The sequence below is a fragment of the Artemia franciscana genome, chromosome 13 (assembly GCF_032884065.1).
Source record: "Artemia franciscana chromosome 13, ASM3288406v1, whole genome shotgun sequence".
Classification (NCBI taxonomy): Eukaryota; Metazoa; Arthropoda; class Branchiopoda; order Anostraca; family Artemiidae; genus Artemia; species Artemia franciscana.
In genome coordinates, this window is record NC_088875.1 from 7,873,279 (window position 1) to 7,892,720 (window position 19,442).

The 19,442-nt window shown below is 35.0% G+C and overlaps 1 protein-coding gene across 11 annotated transcripts in view; it reads left to right on the top strand.

Moving 5' to 3' along the window:
- The window catches only part of LOC136034471 (3',5'-cyclic-AMP phosphodiesterase-like), a 387,364-nt gene that overhangs the window by 248,325 nt on the left and 119,597 nt on the right, over positions 1-19,442 (top strand). For 2 of the 11 annotated variants that reach the window (XM_065715676.1, XM_065715678.1), the window contains exon 2: positions 3,789-3,958. The exons of 8 other annotated variants lie outside the window; for them this stretch is intronic. In XM_065715676.1, the coding sequence (XP_065571748.1) occupies positions 3,801-3,958 (158 nt within the window). In that variant the 5' untranslated portion in view covers positions 3,789-3,800. Of the gene's footprint in view, positions 1-3,397; positions 3,959-19,442 lie in introns of those variants that run through there. One more of the 11 variants, XM_065715677.1, reaches the window with a different exon arrangement.

The following is a 19,442-nucleotide window of genomic DNA, read 5'->3' on the forward strand; positions in this document are numbered from 1 at the left end:
CAAAAGAATTACATTTCTATGCTGATTTTAAATATGTAAGTTTCATTAAATTTAGTCTTACTCATCAAAAGTTACGAGCCTGAGAGAATTTGCCTTGTTTTGGAAAATAGGGGAAAACACCCCCTAAAAGTTATAGGATCTTAACGAAAATCACACCGTCGCATTCAGCGTATCAGAGAACCCTACTGAAGGCCGATCACGGGTGCTCGCTCTTTACGCTAAAGTATTTTTGGTAATTTCAACTATTTATTCTACAGCCTTATGCGATTCAATTCTGAAAGAATTGAGACAAAATTAAAGCTTTATTGTAAAGAGCAAGGCATTAATGAGGGGGCAAACCCCCTCATATACATAATAAAAATATACAAATAAAGAAGTTCGTCACGTAAGTTAATTTGTAAGTTACGTATATTTTTTACTAATAAAAACGTTCGTTAAGAATTAAACATTCTAGTTGCCTTTTTAAGTAACCGAAAAATTGGAGGGCAACTAGGCCTCCTCCCTCACCCTTTTTATCAAAATCATCGGATCAAAACTATGAGAAAGCCATTTAGCAAAAAAAAATTAATACGCAAATTTCGTTTTAATTATTCATTTGCGGAGAGCCAAAATCAAACATGTATTAATTCAAAAACGTTCAATTAAAACTTAAAACGAACAGAAATTATACCGTGTATAAAAGGGGCTGTTCCCTCCTCAACATCCCGCTCTTTACGCTAAAGTTATTTACTGTTTTAGTTTTTTGACTTTTTTGAGAGATAGAGTCAAACTTTAGCGTAAAGAGCGGGATGTTGAGGAGGGAACAGCCCCTTTCATACACGGAATAATTTCTGTTCGTTTTAAGTTTTTATGTCGCTCCTTACTATCAGTTTAAAACTTGCTTTTTATTTAATCATCTAATGGATTGTTACTAAAATTGATTGCTGAAGATTTTTGTTATGACGGTGGAAAAACGGCTTAAACTTAAATTTCGTGTGGTATAGGCGCAGTCATGCTTGGCTGATGTGATACGCTTCAGAGTTTTCCTTTTTGCAAAAAAAAAAAAATGGTACTTAAAGAAACTTAAAAGAATTGCCCCATTTCGTCCATTGTAATTTTTTTAGTTTGTAGGGGGTCAATGTTTAGAATTGATTGGTCGGTCTTGCCATAGCTTCTAGAGCTCCAATAAATAAATAAATAAGTATATAGTAAATAATAATAAATAAATAAATAATAAATAAGAGATCCAAATAAACGTCAGAAAACTAAAAGCCGACACCTACCATTCCTGAAATCTCAGATAAACCATTTAACTTCTCCCGCTTTTTACCGGAGATAGAGATGTTCAGATTTAATGAAACTTACATCATTAAAAAGTATGAATTTTGCTTTTCAATTAACAGAATAGACTTACCTGATTTGCTTTCAATAAAACGATCAGAAAAGGGAATTCCTAAGAATGCTCTAACATACCTGATAGGAAAACATTAAAAATCAGCTCTAAGAAAATATCATTTGAGCAATTTGATAGCCTGGGGAGTACACTTTGGTGCCACCCACTTTGATTGAAAACCTTGCCACGGAGGCGACGTTTTATTACTGCTGTTGGTACATTGAATAGGCAGCTCTTTGCTTAACAATCAGTAGAAAATCACATTTTTCTTTAGTATAATCAATTCCTCGTTAACTCTTCGGACTGTTGATACATTCAAGACCCCCTATCAATTTTTAACGAAATATTAAGGAAATGTTATTAATTAATTCGACAAATTTTGAAGTAAAGCTTTACGATTAGGTGACAAACGTTAGCCTTATTCTTGTAATTTTCTTATATGGAGCCACAAGTTTTTTTTTGCTATACTCGGTTCTTTTTTACCTCTTTTTGCTTTAACGTAAAGAGCAAGGTATTGTGGAGGAGACGAACCCCCTTATATACGCAATGTTTTATGTTCGTTTTAAGTTTTAATGCTGCTCATTACTTCCAGTCGAAAAAGATTATTTATTTTCTTTTCTTTTTTTACATAATACTAGAAAATCCTGCGCCCCCTTCATGGAAATTCTCTTCCCTCATGATAAATTTCTCTATGGAAAGGTCCTCCCAGGTAAGGGCTTTGCAATTAGGTGACAAACGCTAGCCTTTTTCTTGTAATTTTCTTATAGTGGCGCCACAAGTTTTTTGGCTATACGTGTTTCTTTTTCTCCTCTTTTTCTGTATACGAAAAATTGAGCAAAGAAAAACCAGTTTAATTTTTTCTGTTTTTCTGTGCAGCAGTGCAGGGGAAGGACCTTGAATATTGCTGAAAATTGTTCCCCTTTTCTGTTACTTTTATTGGACCTAATCTGTTTTCGTGACTGTTAATTCTTATGTCCTTTTTGTTGCCGTGATCTGCAAATTCCGTGTGTTATCTTTACATTAGTAAAAAAAAAAAAAAAGTTCTAATCAGGAATACCACCATGAAAATTCCTTCGGGGAAGCCACCTACTTTCTGGAGTTTTATTCTTACAGTTTTTAACAGCAGTGATTTAGTATTTTCTCTTTGTAGATACATATATTAAATTTCTTCTTATGAGAAGCGCACCCATGGCCCCCCTCTTTATGACACATATGGTTCTATTCTCTAAGCAGAATTGCATTTTAAAACGTGCCTATTGTCTCTAGATTCACAGATTTCAAAAATATTGCAACTTACCTCCTCTTGGATTCCTTTACTCGAATTTTTAACGTATTATTCTTTCACCTGGGAGAAACACTGGGAGCCTGGGATGGGATCATATAACATAGTGTTATCCCCTGTTTCATCGAAAGGCATCGTCTTTTGAAGTAGGAAGGGGTGGAGTAAAATACTTTATATGCCTCCTCCTGGCATAGCTTATGCTCTGGATACATTCTTAAAATTTTATCCGTATCCCTCGACTACGTTTAAAAATGAAAAAATTTATGGTAATATGGTCTTTGTTTGGGGACTGGACACTAAAACATCGCTTCAGTTTTATTGAGAAAAGAGGTTAAGAATAAAAAATGTTCTAAGGTAGAAAAAACTGCAGAAAAGCCGTATTAGTAATTATTTTTAAAAGAAGAATTCCTTTTGTCATATTTATTCTACTATTTATTTTAGTACTTATCGGTTATATAATAGACACTATGTAATTTCGGTCGCGAATGATGCGAGCATGACACAAGAAACTTGTCAAGCAACTTCTTTATCAAGCAACTTTCTTTGCAAAATAAATTGTAGCTATATTTTGTTTAAGTATTTAGTTTGTATTTTGGTTTGCTTCGGTTTATGCAAACAAATTTGGGCTATATATTTGCACATTAGGGGGTGGGGGTAAAGCTTAGCTTATATTAAATACAGCAATGGTTAGTTTACGTATTTAATATATGCTATGCTTTACCCCCACCCCGCCCCTTAATGTGCAAATATATAGCCCAAATTTGTTTCTGAAGTATTATATATTCATCATATTTTGTCTCAGCTCATTAGCATTAATCGAACTTCACTTCCCGATTGTCTATTATATAACCGATAATTATCTTTATTTCTCTTGTTGGGGGGAGGGAGGGAATATTTTTCAAAAGTCTTTACCCAAATGTCTCCCTGGTAGGACTTTACCATGCCAGTCCTTGACCTGTTGAGCAACTACTTCCAGCTAAATTTGGAAGCGATAGGTATGCGAATAAGATTAGCCTCGAGGTCTTATTTTTGGTCATAATACTCCTTCTTCGAATTTTTACCGGTAGCCGCAATCGAAACTTAATAATGATTCAATTTGCCTTCTGGTAGCTTATACATCTTGATAATTCTCAGTTGGAATCCACAATGGGTACATTATACAATACTACGGATGCTTTACCGCATATGTCAACCTCTCCTAGTGACAGATTTCCTAGGACGTTAAGCACAAGTGTTCTAAGGATAAAGCACAGATCTATTTTCTGGGAAAAGTTTTTAGAAAGCAGAGCATCTACGCCTAACAGGTATCTTAATTCTTACATGATTTAAAAATATCGTTAAAATTTTCTGGGTCACTAATGAACTATGTCACTTTTTTTCCTTCTGGTGCGTATACATTACCAGTTATGACGAAACTCATACGCTTTGTAGGTTTGAGCAGTCTTATTTTTTTAAGGTATTGTATTACTTCTTTTTATCTTTAAAATGTGTCTGTCCCACATGTTAAATGTTTCTTTCTGTTTATCAGTATAATGCCATTTCCTGATGTTACAGACATTTTACTTTTAAGGTATATCGTAAGGCAGAAATCATATAGGAGGTAAATAAAATACATTGCTATTATCCATTCAATGTTCTCTCTAACTATATTAATGAATCCTGTCGCAATAGCATCCTAGTCATCCCCTCCATATAATGACAAGATACAGATGTAGGCTATATTCGAGTTTGATGATTTTGTTTGGCGTTGTTGGTTTTTAATGGCTCTATTAGGCATTATGAGTCAACCGCTGACAGAAATAAGCTAAAAAATTCAGCCACAAAAGCCAAAGCAGCAAATAATCAACAAAAATTAAGCCAAAAATTCAAAAATCAGCAACTTCTACACATTTAATTCCAACAACAGAGACTATTTTGTTTGGAAAGATCTAGCTAGTCTAATGGTGAATTTCCTCTTTTTGTCGTATTTCTGCCATGTAATAGACCTTAACCAATTTTGAAGCTTTTACGTCTTTTTTGGCTTTGACACTAAGGGCCGAAACCTAAAACTTAACATGCGTGTAGGTTAGGGTTTGAAGGTTACATACCCCAAACCTTAGACTGGACCTGAAAACCTCCCTGCTTACCTCCCAGCCATGATATTGCTGTTTAAAACATGTGTATTTACATTTACTCGTCCTTCTCGCTTATGTATGGGGAAATGTATGGGGTATTTCTCCCTATTTTCCTAAATAAGGCAAATTTTCTCAGGCTCGTAACTTTTGATGGGTAAGACTAAACTTGATGAAAACACGAATGTAAACGTTTGAGGCTTGAAAAGTGTAGCACAGACTTATAAACAATACGTCAAATGGACGTTCATAAACACTCAGAACTAAAAAATGCCAATTACCGGCCATCACCCATCATTCGAGAAAAAACATCCCTATTTTTCAATTTGGACAACTGTCAGTAATAGCTAATGCGAAATTGGCCCACAATTTACAATGCAGCTACAACATCTAACGGTAAAATTGAAGTTAGAGGACTTTTGTTAGCTTCTAAAGCTCCCCTGCTACACGAATGACGCTTTCAGTAATGGCTTTACAGCCTAATTAGAGGCTAAGAATCTATGTTTCCTGCTCTACTGTTTCCCCCTGTCAGAGAATAATGAGGAAGACATAATTGTGTTCTAGAATGTGGATACGACTTCCCAAAATGGATATACAGCCTAAACATGGAGCTTAGGAGGTGTTTTAAACTTCATATTCCTCCCCTATTTATAAGGTCTGAAAAATTCCCCCAAAAAGCAGGACCAAGCTTTGAAAATTAAAAATTGGCTTAGAAACCATCTCAAACACTGACTATGGCCTACGGTTTAAAATGACCCAGCCCTAAGCCCAAACGTGAACAAAAACGAATAAAAACAACGCAACTACTTGATTATTTTAAAAATCGAGGTATTCGCTCGAGGATTTTCGACCTCGGCCGACGGGCTTATCCCAGATTTGTCTCTCTCTCACTCGGACTATTTGTTTTGGCTTTTTCTACAATTAGCCATGGCTTGATGCATGTCCGCGACTATTTGATTTTAACTCAAAATTAAATAAAAAAAAACTAGTTTTTTATAACTGTAAGTAAGGAGCGACATTAAAACTTAAAACGAACAGAAATTATTCAGTATATGAAATGGGTTGTCCCCTCTTCAACGCCTCGCTCTTTACGCTAAAGCTTTTAATTGTTTCAAAAAGTAGAATTGTGGCAAAAAGTCAAACTTTAGCGTAAAGAGCGAGACGTTGAAGAGGGGACAACCCATTTCGTATACTGAATAATTTCTGTTCGTTTTAAGTTTTAATGTCGCTCCTTACTTACAGTTAAAAAAACTAGTTTTTTTCATTTAATTTCTGAACGTTTTTGAATTAATGCATGTTTTATTTTGGCTCTCCACCATAGGACTTGTCTAATCTTATTGAATTTTTTGTATTGAATCAGATTAACAGATTATTCAAATGAAATTTGCATATTAATTCCTTTTTTGGCTAAATAGCTTTCTCTTAGTTTTGATCAGACGATTTTGAGAAATAAGGGGTGGGGAAGGAGGCCTAGTTGCCCTCCAATTTTTCGGTTACATAAAAAGGCAACTATAACTTTTAGTTTTTAACTAACGTTTCTATTACTGTTTATTACTGTTTTAAAATGTAGAGTTAAGAGAAAAAGTCAAACTTTAGCGTAAAGAGCGGGGTGTTGAGGAGGAAAAGCCCCTTTCATATACGGAGATATTTCTGTTCGTTTTAAGTTTTACTGTCGCTCCTTACTTGCAGTTAAAAAAACTTGTTTTTTTTATTTAATTATCGAAAAGCACTTGCATTGCTATACACTAGTTTTTGCGACCATTCAATACTTTTCCTATCTGGTATTTCACCTATCCTGAAAAAAAGACAAGATCTGGCTGAATTGTGTATATTATATTTCGGCTATTGTAAGTTTCTGTTTCATTTACCCCGGTCTTATAGGAAAAAGAAAATAATTCGGTATTTCGGGGCTTCTGACATTATTACTCCTTTGCGGAAGTTAGGCTCAAAATTGGAAAAGGATTATATTTTTTCTCTGGGCCCCTTCCACCTCTTAGTTCGTTTATTTTCCCGTTAGTTTTCACCTGTTTTCGCTTTATAGTTGTGTTATCTCTTAGCAGTTCTTTCGTTAGTTGAGTTATGGTTGTGGTATATATGTTTTATCGCTCGTATAGTTGTGTTATTTTCAAATTATACTCCATAATAGAGAGGCTCCGAACACCCAGCATTGTATATTAAGCTCTGAATTTGATGTTTTTTCTAACGTGACCAGATTTGTCCTGCGCCCTGCGCCCTTTTCATTGAATTTTTCTTCCCCCATGACAAATTTGTCCAAGGAAAGATCCTCCCACAAAGTCCCCCAGGGACTGTGGGGGAGTAAGTCATCCCCAAAGACATAGTTATTATGGTTTTCGACTATGCTGAATAAAATGGCTATCTCAAAATTTTGATCCGTTGACTTTGGGGAAAAAATGAGCGTGGGAGGGGGCCTAGATGCCCTCCAATTTTTTTGGTCAGTTAAAAAGGGCACTAGAACTTTTCATTTCCGTTAGAATGAGCCCCCTTGCGACATTCTAGGACCACCTGGTCGATACGACGACCCCTGGGAAAAAAAACAAAACAAACAAACAAATAAACACGCACCCGTGCTTTGTCTTCTGGAAAAAAAATACAAAATTCCACATTCTTGTAGATAGGAGCTTGAAACTTCTACAGTAGGGTTCTCTGATACGTTGAATCTGATGGTGTCATTTTCGTTAAGATCCTACTACTTTTAGGGGGTGTTACCCCCTATTTTCCTAAATAAGGCAAATTTTCTCAGGCTCGTAACTTTTGATGGGTAAGACTAAACTTGATGAAACTTATATATTTAAAATCAGCATTAAAATGCGATTCTTTTGATGTAGCTATTGATATCAAAATTCAATTTTTTAGAGTTTTGGTTACTATTGAGCCGGATCGCTCCTTACTTCTGTTCGTTACCACGAACTGTTTGATCAACGGACACTGTCGAGGCCTTTGGCCCTCGACCTCGGTCGACAGGCTTATCCCAGCTTTGCCTCTCACTCGCTCGGATTATCTGTCTCGGCTTTTCTACAATTAGCCATGGTTTGATGCATGCCTGCAACTACTTGATTTTAATTCCGTTGATTTTGAATTAAAATCAAGTAATTGGAGGTATGAAGAAATGGCCAATTGTAGAAAAAGTCAAGACATAGTCCGAGTGAGTCAGAGGCAAATCTGGGATAAGCCCTTTTAGGATTGTTTAAAAATGACGTCTTTTCATTTGTTGACGGATAAGCCTATCTATCATCCGTCCATACATCATTTGTAGTCAGAACTAGGGTAGATAGTCATATAATTAAGGGATGAAAGATTGGAGCTTAGGAAATGTTTTAAACCTCATAACCCCAATCCTTCCCTACTTGTTAGGTCTTAAAGATTCCCCCAAAAAGCAGATCCAAGCTTTGAAAGAAAATTCAAAATTGGCTTAGAATCCATATCAGGCACTGACTATGGCCTACAGTTCAAAATGATCAAGCCTAAAGCCAAACATGAAAAAACTGAACAATGAGACGCTGAATTTGTTTTTAGCAATCTATCAAAAAGCCTTTTGTTTGTAATTTTAATGTAAAGATTCGCACAGAGTCTATTACTTTTAAAAAATTAATAACTTAGTTTTGGTTTTGTTTATGCTAGATTAGTTTCTAGAATATATGAAATTCCATTTTCCTCAAGTAATCCTATCCTAACATTAAGTCTCCAAAATTTTTTCAAACTCTCTGGGCAACCTTTTCTTTGCTTAATGGAAAGTCTACTTGCTTACCTTTACCTCTGGAAGGTATAACTATATCAAACAATTACTATAGTTTACACTCAGCCCCAAAAATAAGTTGAATAATACACCAAGCAAACAAGTCTACTTCTCATGTTGTTTCTAATTCTTAGCGTGAAAAACTTTATTTGCTCTAAATATGGACGAGTAAGAATTGACACAACAATGATAAAAATCTTTGTCATTATTTTGTTTGTTTGTTTGATGAGTCGGTTTGACTAAGTACAGTCCAAAACTGGCACGAGAACAATCCACAATGTCACTGTCACGCTAAAGTCATATCTGATATTTTCATCTCCTCCCCCCTCCCGTACAGACAAGACAAAGTAGAGTTTCACCATATTAATAAAGAATTCAATACTTGTTGACAAAAGAAAACCTTTTGGAAAACGCAGCAAAACACATGCAAAAATTTAATAAAATCCTTGTAACATCCTTGTATCCAGGATTTATAGGTTGCCTAGTGGGAGTGATATTGAAAAAGGTATTTTAAAACGTTCTCACAATTAAGTAATGCGCAGTTCGTATTTTATGCAATTTCCTTTTTTCTTCGGAGGGACAGAGCATGGTCAAACCATTTATACCTCTTCTATCTTGGCTTAGGTTTGGGTTTGTACCATCGCTAATAATGCTTTGCCACATTTTATTGGCAGAAATCATATCACAATATAGTGTCCATGGTTTTAATTGGTTACTTGTTTACTTTTTCCCCCTTGTTTACTTTAGGGTTTAGTATTAAATGATTACCCGTTTACACCTCGTCAAACCATTTACACCTCTTCTGTCTTGGCTTGGGTTTTGGGTTTGTACCATATCCATATCTAATAATGCTTTGCCAAATTTTAGTCAACGCAGAGTTCGAGACTTCGAGGCACACCAGTTATTCAAAATACAAACGATAAGAAGCTAAGGTTCTCTGTCTCAAATTTTGAAAACTATCAATTATTGTGGTATTTTTACTGAAAAATGCTTCTTTATTATTATTCTCGTTATAAAACTGAAAAAGCAACAACAAATTCCCCTCTCCTAGATCTTGAAAAATGAAATTTTGTCCTCTCACTCTCTTAAATTCTCATGAATTGACGCCACTCGGCGGCCCCTCCTCACTAAGCCAATTTTGTGACCCATCCTATGAAATGGGCAAATATCTGAATGTCAAGACACCCTAAGGTTTGCAAATCAAGGAATGATCTACGTAGGGGGATAAAAGACCGCATGAGGGTCAGTCGAAGCCTTATAGGCTTCGTTTGGTGAATAACTCCATAGTTTGCATAGGCGAGATAGGCGAGTAACATCCTTATGTTATGATAGTTAGATAGGCGAGTTTGGATATAACTCCTGTCATAAAACCCTGCATAATTGCAAAAACTGTTTATAACTATTACCGCAATTAAACTAAATGGTAAAAGTTTATTGAAAAACAAATTTATGGGAATTTTGAAAAATAGCCCAAGACCCCACAAAATAGTGGCACGTCGAAACGAAAACCATATCATATTAATCTCAATAACCGTGAGCCCTCAACTTACGGTCCCCCATCTTGCATGGGGAGCAGTGATATCTCATTTTTTTATTCTGCTTCTTTTGTTTTTTTCTGTCGCCGCTAATGGGGGACTGAAAAATCATAAAGAAATCTTTAAGGGCTCATTTGCCAGCTAATTTTATACCTACTTGATGTTTTAAGTAAAAAAAAAGAGATAAAAGAAATAAAAGATAAAAAAAAGATAAAAGAGATAAAAGAAGAGATAACAGCGCCTTCATATATAGGAGGTTACAAGGGAAGAAGAAAAGAATAAATACAACGATATTTTTAAGAGCTACTACTTTAATATGCTTTTTTTAAACTTAAAAAAAGGCTTATATAATGTATAAACGCGGTAATAATTCATAAAATGGATTTCCCAATGAAATATTTATAATATTCATATGCAATTTAGTGATTTTTTTTTTGCTTTCCCTCCTCTAGGGCTTCGGTCAGTTAATAATGCCGGGTAGAGCTACGAGGATGCTGTCTTGATCCCCCGTGGAAAGAACAACTTCGAAAACAAAAAAGCCGAGATATTACTCATTTTGCGTTGATTATAATACATAGAGAGATTAGACCTCCCTCCCCCAAGATCAGTCCTAAGGACCGTTCCCCCACAAAATTTAAAAGAATGAGCTTGAAACACATTAATTCCTATTTATCTATCTCCTAAAAAAGACTTCGACCCCCTCCCCCTTTTTTCAAAAGGCTAGGCCTGTTGGCCCTTATGATAGTGATGAAGTCTTTTAAGAATGAAGAATATATTTCATTACATTTTAATCAACATTGTCAGTGGTCAAAAGGTTTGTCGATGTTTTTGATCATTTTGTCGATGAGCTAAAACTTCTTTTTAGGGATTGTTCTTGTGCAGCTAAGAATATAAGAGTCAATGAAGGGCTTTGCCATTTAAATTTAAAGAAAATGGGTGACAAGGATGCTAATTGATTAGGCCTCTGAAGGACTCACATTATAATAATATAATTGAAATATAATAATATATTTTTATAATATACATATTTTATACATTATATTTAATGTATAAAATTATATTTTATACATTAAATATAATAATATATTTATTATTAATATATTATTATATATTTAAATATAATAATATATTCATAATGTATATTATATAATATACATTATTATATTTAATGTGTAAAAATATAATAATTATATTAAAATAATATATCTTTATACATTATAATAATATATTATTAAATATAATTATATTCATATTGAAAAGCAGTCAAGTGAAAGGACTAACATATTGGAACTTCTATAGCTATCTATTCCTCTTTTTTTTCGACAAATATATGGAAATTTTCAATGTTTCTTTGCCAAAGGTTCCAGAGGCAAGAGAAGCAGGAAAATGTTTTTTTTTTTTTTCATCCTAGGGGAGAACTAAGTGATATATTCAGTACAAGAGGACAATATATATGTTTAAGATGAAAAAGGGCCTCGATAAAGCTCGAAAATATCCTAAATTGTCATCAGAGAAATGAGGGGAAAGTGCTTTGGGAATTCTTTGAAATTTCTCCTCTTTATTCCTATTTCAGAATAAAATCCAAGGGTTATGTACCGAATAACTGGTGTATATAAAAGATTCTTATGCAGGACTGGAGACATGGACCTTAAACGTTTTTAGGGGGGGGGGAAACACGGAAGGGTTGTATGGGAAACAAATCCAGTATGGCAGAGAGCCGGAGCATAAAACTCTAGGGTAACAAAATAATATGTGTACTGTACGAGAATATTTCGGCTTCTGGTCCCTAAGCCTTTATAAGCAGACAAAAAAGGAAAAATTTAGTCTAAACAAATCATATATAAAAAAAAAACAACGAAACAACACTATACAAAAAAAAGAAGGAGTAGACAGTATAGTATAGTAGAGAGCCGGAACACAAAACTCTAGGGTAATAAAATAATATATGTGCTGTATGAGTACTATTATACGTCCAAAATTTCTTCTGACACGATTATTTAAACAGCGTTATTGCACAAATTACAAAATGATATCAAACTGTTTGCGGTAACGAACTGTAAGTAAAGACCGACCCAGCTCAATAGTAACTGAAACTCTAAAAGACGAAATTTTTGTAACAGTAGATAGATAAAGAGAATTGGCTTTTTATGCTGATTTTGAATATACAAGTTTCATTAAGTTTAGTTTTACCTATCAAAGGTTACTAGCCTGAGAAACTTTGCCTTATTTTCGAAAAAAGGGGGAAAATCAACCCCTGAAAGTCATTGAATTCTAAGGAAAATCACACCGTCAGATTCAACGTATCAGAAAGCCCTACTGTAGAGGTTTCAAGCTCCTATCAGATGGGAACATCTCACTCTCTACGCTAAAGTTTGAATTCTCTCCTAATTCTTTAGGAACAACTCTTGAAACACTATGTTAGTTTAATTAGAACAATATGAAGCTATTTTTAAAAGTACTAAATAACTTTAGCGTAAAGAACGAGGTGTTGAGGAGGAGCAACTCCCCCTCAGATACGTAATAATATCTGTTAGTTTTAATTTCAATGTTGCTCCTTACTTTCAGTTGAAGAAACTTGTTCTTTTATTTAATGTAAATAAAGTCTAGCCTTTCTATTAAGCTTCAAAAGTAATGACCTGAGTCATTTTGAGTACGAAAGGGTAAGCAAAAAAGTAAGGGATTCCGCCCTCTCCATAAATAGTTTTTTAGGGACCCTTTTGAGTCGATATATTTCTAGTCGAAAGCTCCTGGAAATTTCAAATGAGGGAGTGTATGTTTGAAGGCCTTCTTTGCGCAGGAGCAGTGTAATGAATAAGGTCATGGTTCTGGGGGAGTTGGGGTTGGTAAAAGTGTATTCTTGGTCCTATGCTGAATGGCTTTTGTTGGAGAGGAGGATTCTTGAGGTCAATTCAAGGAGAATGAAATATTGACTCTTTTCTTTGTGTGCAGGTATGTTTATACTAATACCGCAGACAAATAGAGAGTTCAGTTTAAAAAAAAGTTATGCCTCAAAAACTTTTCTTTCTTTTTCCTTGCTTGAAATTTCATGCAAAAGAACCAATAAGGCTTATGCCTGTTACTCACTCCAAATTTGATGTGAAAGCGACAGGTAAATAAAAAAAAATTCCTGCACATAGAATAGGAAAGATAATTTCTGCATTTCTTCCATTCATTATGTACATAGTCTTATACGGTAAAGTCTTAGGGTTGCTCACTCTCCGTCATCTTGTGTACATTTTGAACAGCCCAGCGCTCCACAACACGCGTTACACTCACTACTCCGTGCCTCTTTAGGCAAGGCATAGTGTACTTCAAACTGTGCTTGACTAAGCTTGCACCACGCTTGACACTCTTCTGCAATGCAAGGTATACACCAACTGATATATATATATATATATATATATATATATATATATATATATATATATATATATATATATATATATATATATATATATATATATATATATATATATATATATATGTATATACATATATATGTATATATACCTTGCGATTACTGCCAGACTTCAAAGACTGAAGAGCTAAACAAGTTTTCAATTGAATCGGATATAGTCCTTGCTAAAATTTGATGAACTTGCGTGAAAAACCAAGCGTATATTACAAATGTGAGTACTTTGGGGTGGCAAACTGGAGCATTTTGTTGTTGAAGTTGGCTACTTCAAGTGTGTCTCCCCCCTCACGACTACAGGTCGTAAAATGGCAAAATGCAAACGGTTCGCTCTTGTCCAAGCTTTATTGCAAGGATACCCGTTATGGCAGCCAGTGGTATTTGAACCCCCAAAGACCGGAAAAATCAAATTAAATATATAGTCTTTTGCTACGGTACCCACTCTGAGCATATTATAGATAAAGCACATATCCGCAACTGGAATGACTACTTTAAAGAAGCTTGTTCAAGGATAGATAAAGATATAAATAAGGCTTTTAAAGAGCAGTACTTATTCCCTAATATTTTCAAGACTCTGAGCATAACCTGCTTATTACTACCCACTAAAACTAAAGCAAAATCCAGCCTCGCCGGACTTCTGAATCAGCATCAACTTTAAAGGAAATAATAAATGAAACTCAAGAGGAACTAATGAACACCAAGTCCAACCTAATGAACGACATTTCTCGTGTCGTATCATACACAAAGAAATATTGCCGAGCTTGGAAAATTATCTGCGAAGATATTTTGAAGGAAGTTTTTATTCTATTTCCCTTGAATATAATGCCAAAGTTGAAAAAATTGAAACAACCCTTCAAAGACTTTATAATGCAGTGAGCTTGCTTGAAAATAAAATTACTAAGATAGAAGACAGGGTTGACGAACTTGAGCAGGATACCTTACTTGATACCATAATTTTCTAAGGTATAAAATGAAACCCCAGTGTGGAATTTGATGGATAATTTAATGAAGTTGGACGATTTTTCAAAGTGGGCAACCCCTCATATCAAATCTTACGAGCTACACCGAAATGAAAGGCAAGAATTGCCCCCAACATGACTAACTGCCGGTGTAGAGACTGTTAATGAACATAATGATGGAAATTGAGATGAATAATAATGAGGATAATAATGAAGATTATTAGGTTAAGAAGAACATTGGCAAAAAATGAGTATCATTTATATTCTGTCTGTGGGACGAATAGAAGCAAATTACGTATTATATTTTTCGTGGTTAAGGGGTCGAACATTCTTCTTCATCTTTCCGCATTTTATGGAAGGAAATAAAAATATAGTAGTTTTTTGCTGGAGAGTATCATCTCTCCAGTAGACAGACTTGCATAAATTTGTTTGTGGGTAAAAAAGAATGAAATAAATTTGAAAAAAAATATCTGAAATGGCAAATTTTGTTAAGGCCCTTCGATAAGATAAAGGATCAACCTATCTTGTCCATTATTTTTAGTTTTGTGAGGCCAAACTATTCAGAATTGGTTGGGCGGCCTTGCCGTAGTTTGCATAGCTTTGATGAGAGATCCGAATAACGACAAATAAATAAAAGCCGACACCTACAAGGGTGGTATATTTCCACTCAAAAAGGCCACACTCAAAAAAGCCACTCGCTCACTCAAAAAGGCTAGGATTATGCTCTTGTTTAAAGGTGGTGATCATGATGATTGTTGTAACTAAAGCTAATTTCTCTTTTGCCAAAATTGCTTGGAATTTTTGAGAAGAATATTATTATAGAAGTAAATGATGTTTGGAGAATTAGAAGTACTTTTACAGGAATCAATTTGGTTCTAAAAAAAGGCTATTCAAGTGAATTGGCGTTCAAGTTTTAGCAAATTATACAAATGATGGTTTGGACAGTAGACTGGAGAGCGCTACCGTATTTCTAGACATCTTGAAAGCTTTTCAAATTGCGAATCATCAAATCTTATTGAGTACACTTTATCGTGAGTGAAAAGAGGGATGGCGTTAAAGTCAATAGCCTAATAATTGTCGAATCGGTATTTGTTTTTAAAAATTAGTCTCAAAAGAAATTAAGTCTTTATAATAATAGGTGTGCGGTCCCCCAATGGTTTTCCTTCGGACCATTATTGTTCGGTTTTTACCGTATTGACGTTTGTAGGGGTTTCTAGCGTACGCAATGAGATTAATTGTAATAATGAGGCCTTCACTACTAGTAGAGCGCTAGTTATATTAGCAGATAATGCCTTTTTTACTGTAACTGTCCTGAATAATAATTGTTGGACTCATTTTCTGTGGACATGGCAAAAATTAAGAAGTGGTCGGGTGTCGACAAGTGAAAAATTAGTTGCGAAAAGTTATTTTTATGATATTTGCTCGCTCTATAAATTATTATCCTTGGTTAAAGGAGTTAAATGTTGGCAATAAAGTGATGACCCGCAGGAGCTCTCTGAAATATCAAGGGGCTACTTCAAATAAAGTTTGTTATTTCCTCAGGATATTGAGCATATTTGTTCAAAAGTGGCAAATAATATTGGTGTTCAACAAAATTAGATCATTTTTTACCTTGCTTCTTAACGTTAACATGTCTGTCATTAGTCTATCTGTACCTTTTACACTATTAAATAAAAAAAGTTATTTCAACTCAAAGTAAAGAGCCACACTAAAGCTTAAAATGAACAGAATTAATTATATATACAATGGGGATTGCTCCCAACATCTCGCTCTTCACTCTAAAGGTTTTTGGTACTTTTTTGAAAAAGCTTCCCATTGTACTAAATAAGCAGCCCGTGCACTTTAGGAGTCGTTATTAAGGAATTGGGGCAGCATTAAAAGTTCGGCGTAAAGAGCAAGGTGTGGGGGTGGGGCCAACCACCTCATATACGTAAATTATTTTTAAGTTTTAATGTTGGTCCTTACTTTGAGTTGAAAAAACTTGTTATTTTTTCTATTTAATCTCTTATCGTTTTTCAGTAATGCCGGGAAATCTGGCTCCTACTCTACAGAAAAATTCTCTAGACAATTCAATCCTGGGGAAATTTACCCCGGAAAATAACCTTTAACATTTCAACACGCAAAATTGAGTCGGCAAAGAGAAATAAAAGGTTTCACACAGAAAATTCTGGAAAACTCCCCCATTGTGAAATTTTCCCTGAATAGTTTACCCCTCGCAAAGTTCTATTCGAACGGGAAACTCTCCCCGGGGAATATCCCCCCTCACCCGAAAATTATATGCATACTTTCTAATAACAAATACTATACGTACACAATGAGCAAATTTCATACTTTAAGAGCTTTCCCTAGAGGCTGTGGGGGGATCATGTTATCTCAAGAGGGCTAATTATTAGAACTTTCAACTATGCTGAAGAAAATGGCTATCTCAAAATTTTGATTGGAGAACTTGGAGAAAAAGGGGCGTGGGAGGGGGGATAGTTGCCTTCTAATGTGTTTAGGCACTGTAAACGGCACTAGAACTTTTGATTTCCATTCGAATGAGCGGTCTAACGATGATCTAGGACCACTTATTTGATACAATCTCCCCTGAAAAAAAAAATCAAATGAACAAGCATCCGTGATCTTTCTTCTGGTAAAAAAAAATAAATAAACAGAAAATACAAATTCCACATTTTTGCAGATTTAAGCTTGAAACATCTACATTGGGATCCTCTGATACGCTGAATATGGTGGTGTGATTCTCATTAAGAGTTTTGTCTTTTAGGGGATGTTTCCCCCTTCTTCAAAAATCGGGCAAAGTTTCTCTGGCTCGTAGCCTTTGATGGGTAACACTAAACGTAATGAGTCTTACATATAATAAGCCGATTCTTTTGATATATCTGTTGATATCAAAATTCCGTTTTTAGAGTTTCAGTTACTATTGAGCCACGTTGCTGCTTACTTAAAGTTCGTTACCTGTTGGATAGTTGCATTATTATGGTCATGCACTTTTACTGTCCAACTTAGAGCAATGCTATCGTAAGGGCTCTCTTAGAATACTGTCCATACGTGCTCTACAAAATTATGTAATTCATGTTTTAAGTAGGTCTAATTTCCTGGTTTCTGTCAGGTGGAATTATGAGAGAGCCCATGTTATGCCACTGGCTGGTCTTTATTTTATAAGACCCAGTTTATATACGATATATTGCATAGTTTTACCCTCGGTTGTTGTATCTCTGTAGCCGTAGTACAGTATCTTAGCTACGGTGTCATAAATTATGAGTCAATTTAGAAGACCACGGACGATTTCTACGCATTCTGGTTTTCTATATGTAATGTTCTCCCCACTGCTTGGAGTGTGATTCATGGGAATATGGTGCGGGGTTGAGAGTAGGGCATCACGTATGGGGGAATAGGAGACGCCCCGCAATGTTTTCAGCTGGCTGGTAAAAATGAGTCGGTAAATTAATGGTGCAGCATGTAATTACTAGTAATTACCAGTAAAATTACTGGCTCAATTTTTTCTTATCGTGCAAACGGGTTGATGGAAATAAATGACGTAAAATTAACAAAACAAAAAACCAGTCACAGCCGATAAAAAAATGAAGTAATTCTAACATTAATATCGCCCGAATCAGTCAGTAAAAATGATCAGCCAATCGGTAAAATCCACTCCCCCCTCCCAAAAAAAGTATGTTGGTCTATGATGCCTCTGTTTGAGAGGCGAATCTTTCTCGGGCTGTAAAGGTACCACTGCCTGTTTTGCTAAATTTATGATCCCCTTTATTTGCCTATAATGCGTTGTTTTGGTTATCTCTCAAGCAATTTAGGGATGCGTTGAGTGCTTTGTCTTATGAACCCGTCAAACAGCTTTAAATGTCGTTGCGTTGTTTTATATTAGGAATATTATTACATACTCTGAGTGTCCTATAGCCCAAATATAGTGGGCTATATTCTATAGCCCAAGATCAAATATTGGGGTACTTGGTATTCTTTTTCCAAGTGCCTCTTTGCTTTTATAAATAAATACCTCAAAATAATTTACGACTTCTCTTCTTGTCAGTTCTCAATCTTTATAAATAAGAATTATGTGAATAAAATGGGGTTTATTCCCCTCGTCCTCCAAAAGCTAACCCTGATTATGTCTATGTTGGATTATGATAGGTATCCTCTTTGAATATTTTTATCGCATTTATAACACTTGCTTTGAAAACACTTGATGTAGCTCTAAGATCCATAAATATTTTCTAAGATCTCTGAGTTTTAGTTTTTTCCTAGCGTTTTAATTTGAGCTATTTGCGTCATAAAGAGACTTGAAAGAAAACTATATAAAACATATCTGAAGCGGAAACACTTAACGTCTGAAAAACAAAGGAATGCAAGATAAACACCAAGAAATTAAACTTTATGAGTTGCGAATTATTAAGTTTAAAGTTTTTAGTTTCATAGATTTGTTAAATTTGAATTAGAGGCGCCATTGGGGGGGGGGGTCAGGGGTGGGCAAATGCCCACCCCAGATTTTCCAGGGGGCCCAAACTTCCACCACAAAGGGCCCTTTGCCGGCCATAATAGTCCATTATTTCCAACATAATCCGTTCTGTCCAATTGATTTGAAAATACTGCATACCTATTAACCAAAGAGCGTAATTACTTGACAACCCTTGGGGTAATTACACTATTTGCTATTAATTATTGTAAACTTTGAAAGTAGGTAAGATACATAATAAAAATATCGAGTTCTGTCAAATGCCTTAACAAGCTCAGTGACAAGACCCTCCTAAGCATAAATACATATTTTCAAGAAACCCTAACTACTAGTTATCCTACTTGTACTTGAAGCAAGAATGAGGATTAGCTCTCCTTCGTCTTGTTTTCAATTGGAGGGGGTATGTGTACCCCTAGTTTTTTCTGCCCTTTTAGATTTAAAAATACTTTATTGATAAAACTGAAGAAACGAAAAATGTGCCCATTCCTTGATTTTCGAAATGCAATTCGCACCCCTTAAATTTTCTTGAATTGACACCACTGTGTCTTGGTG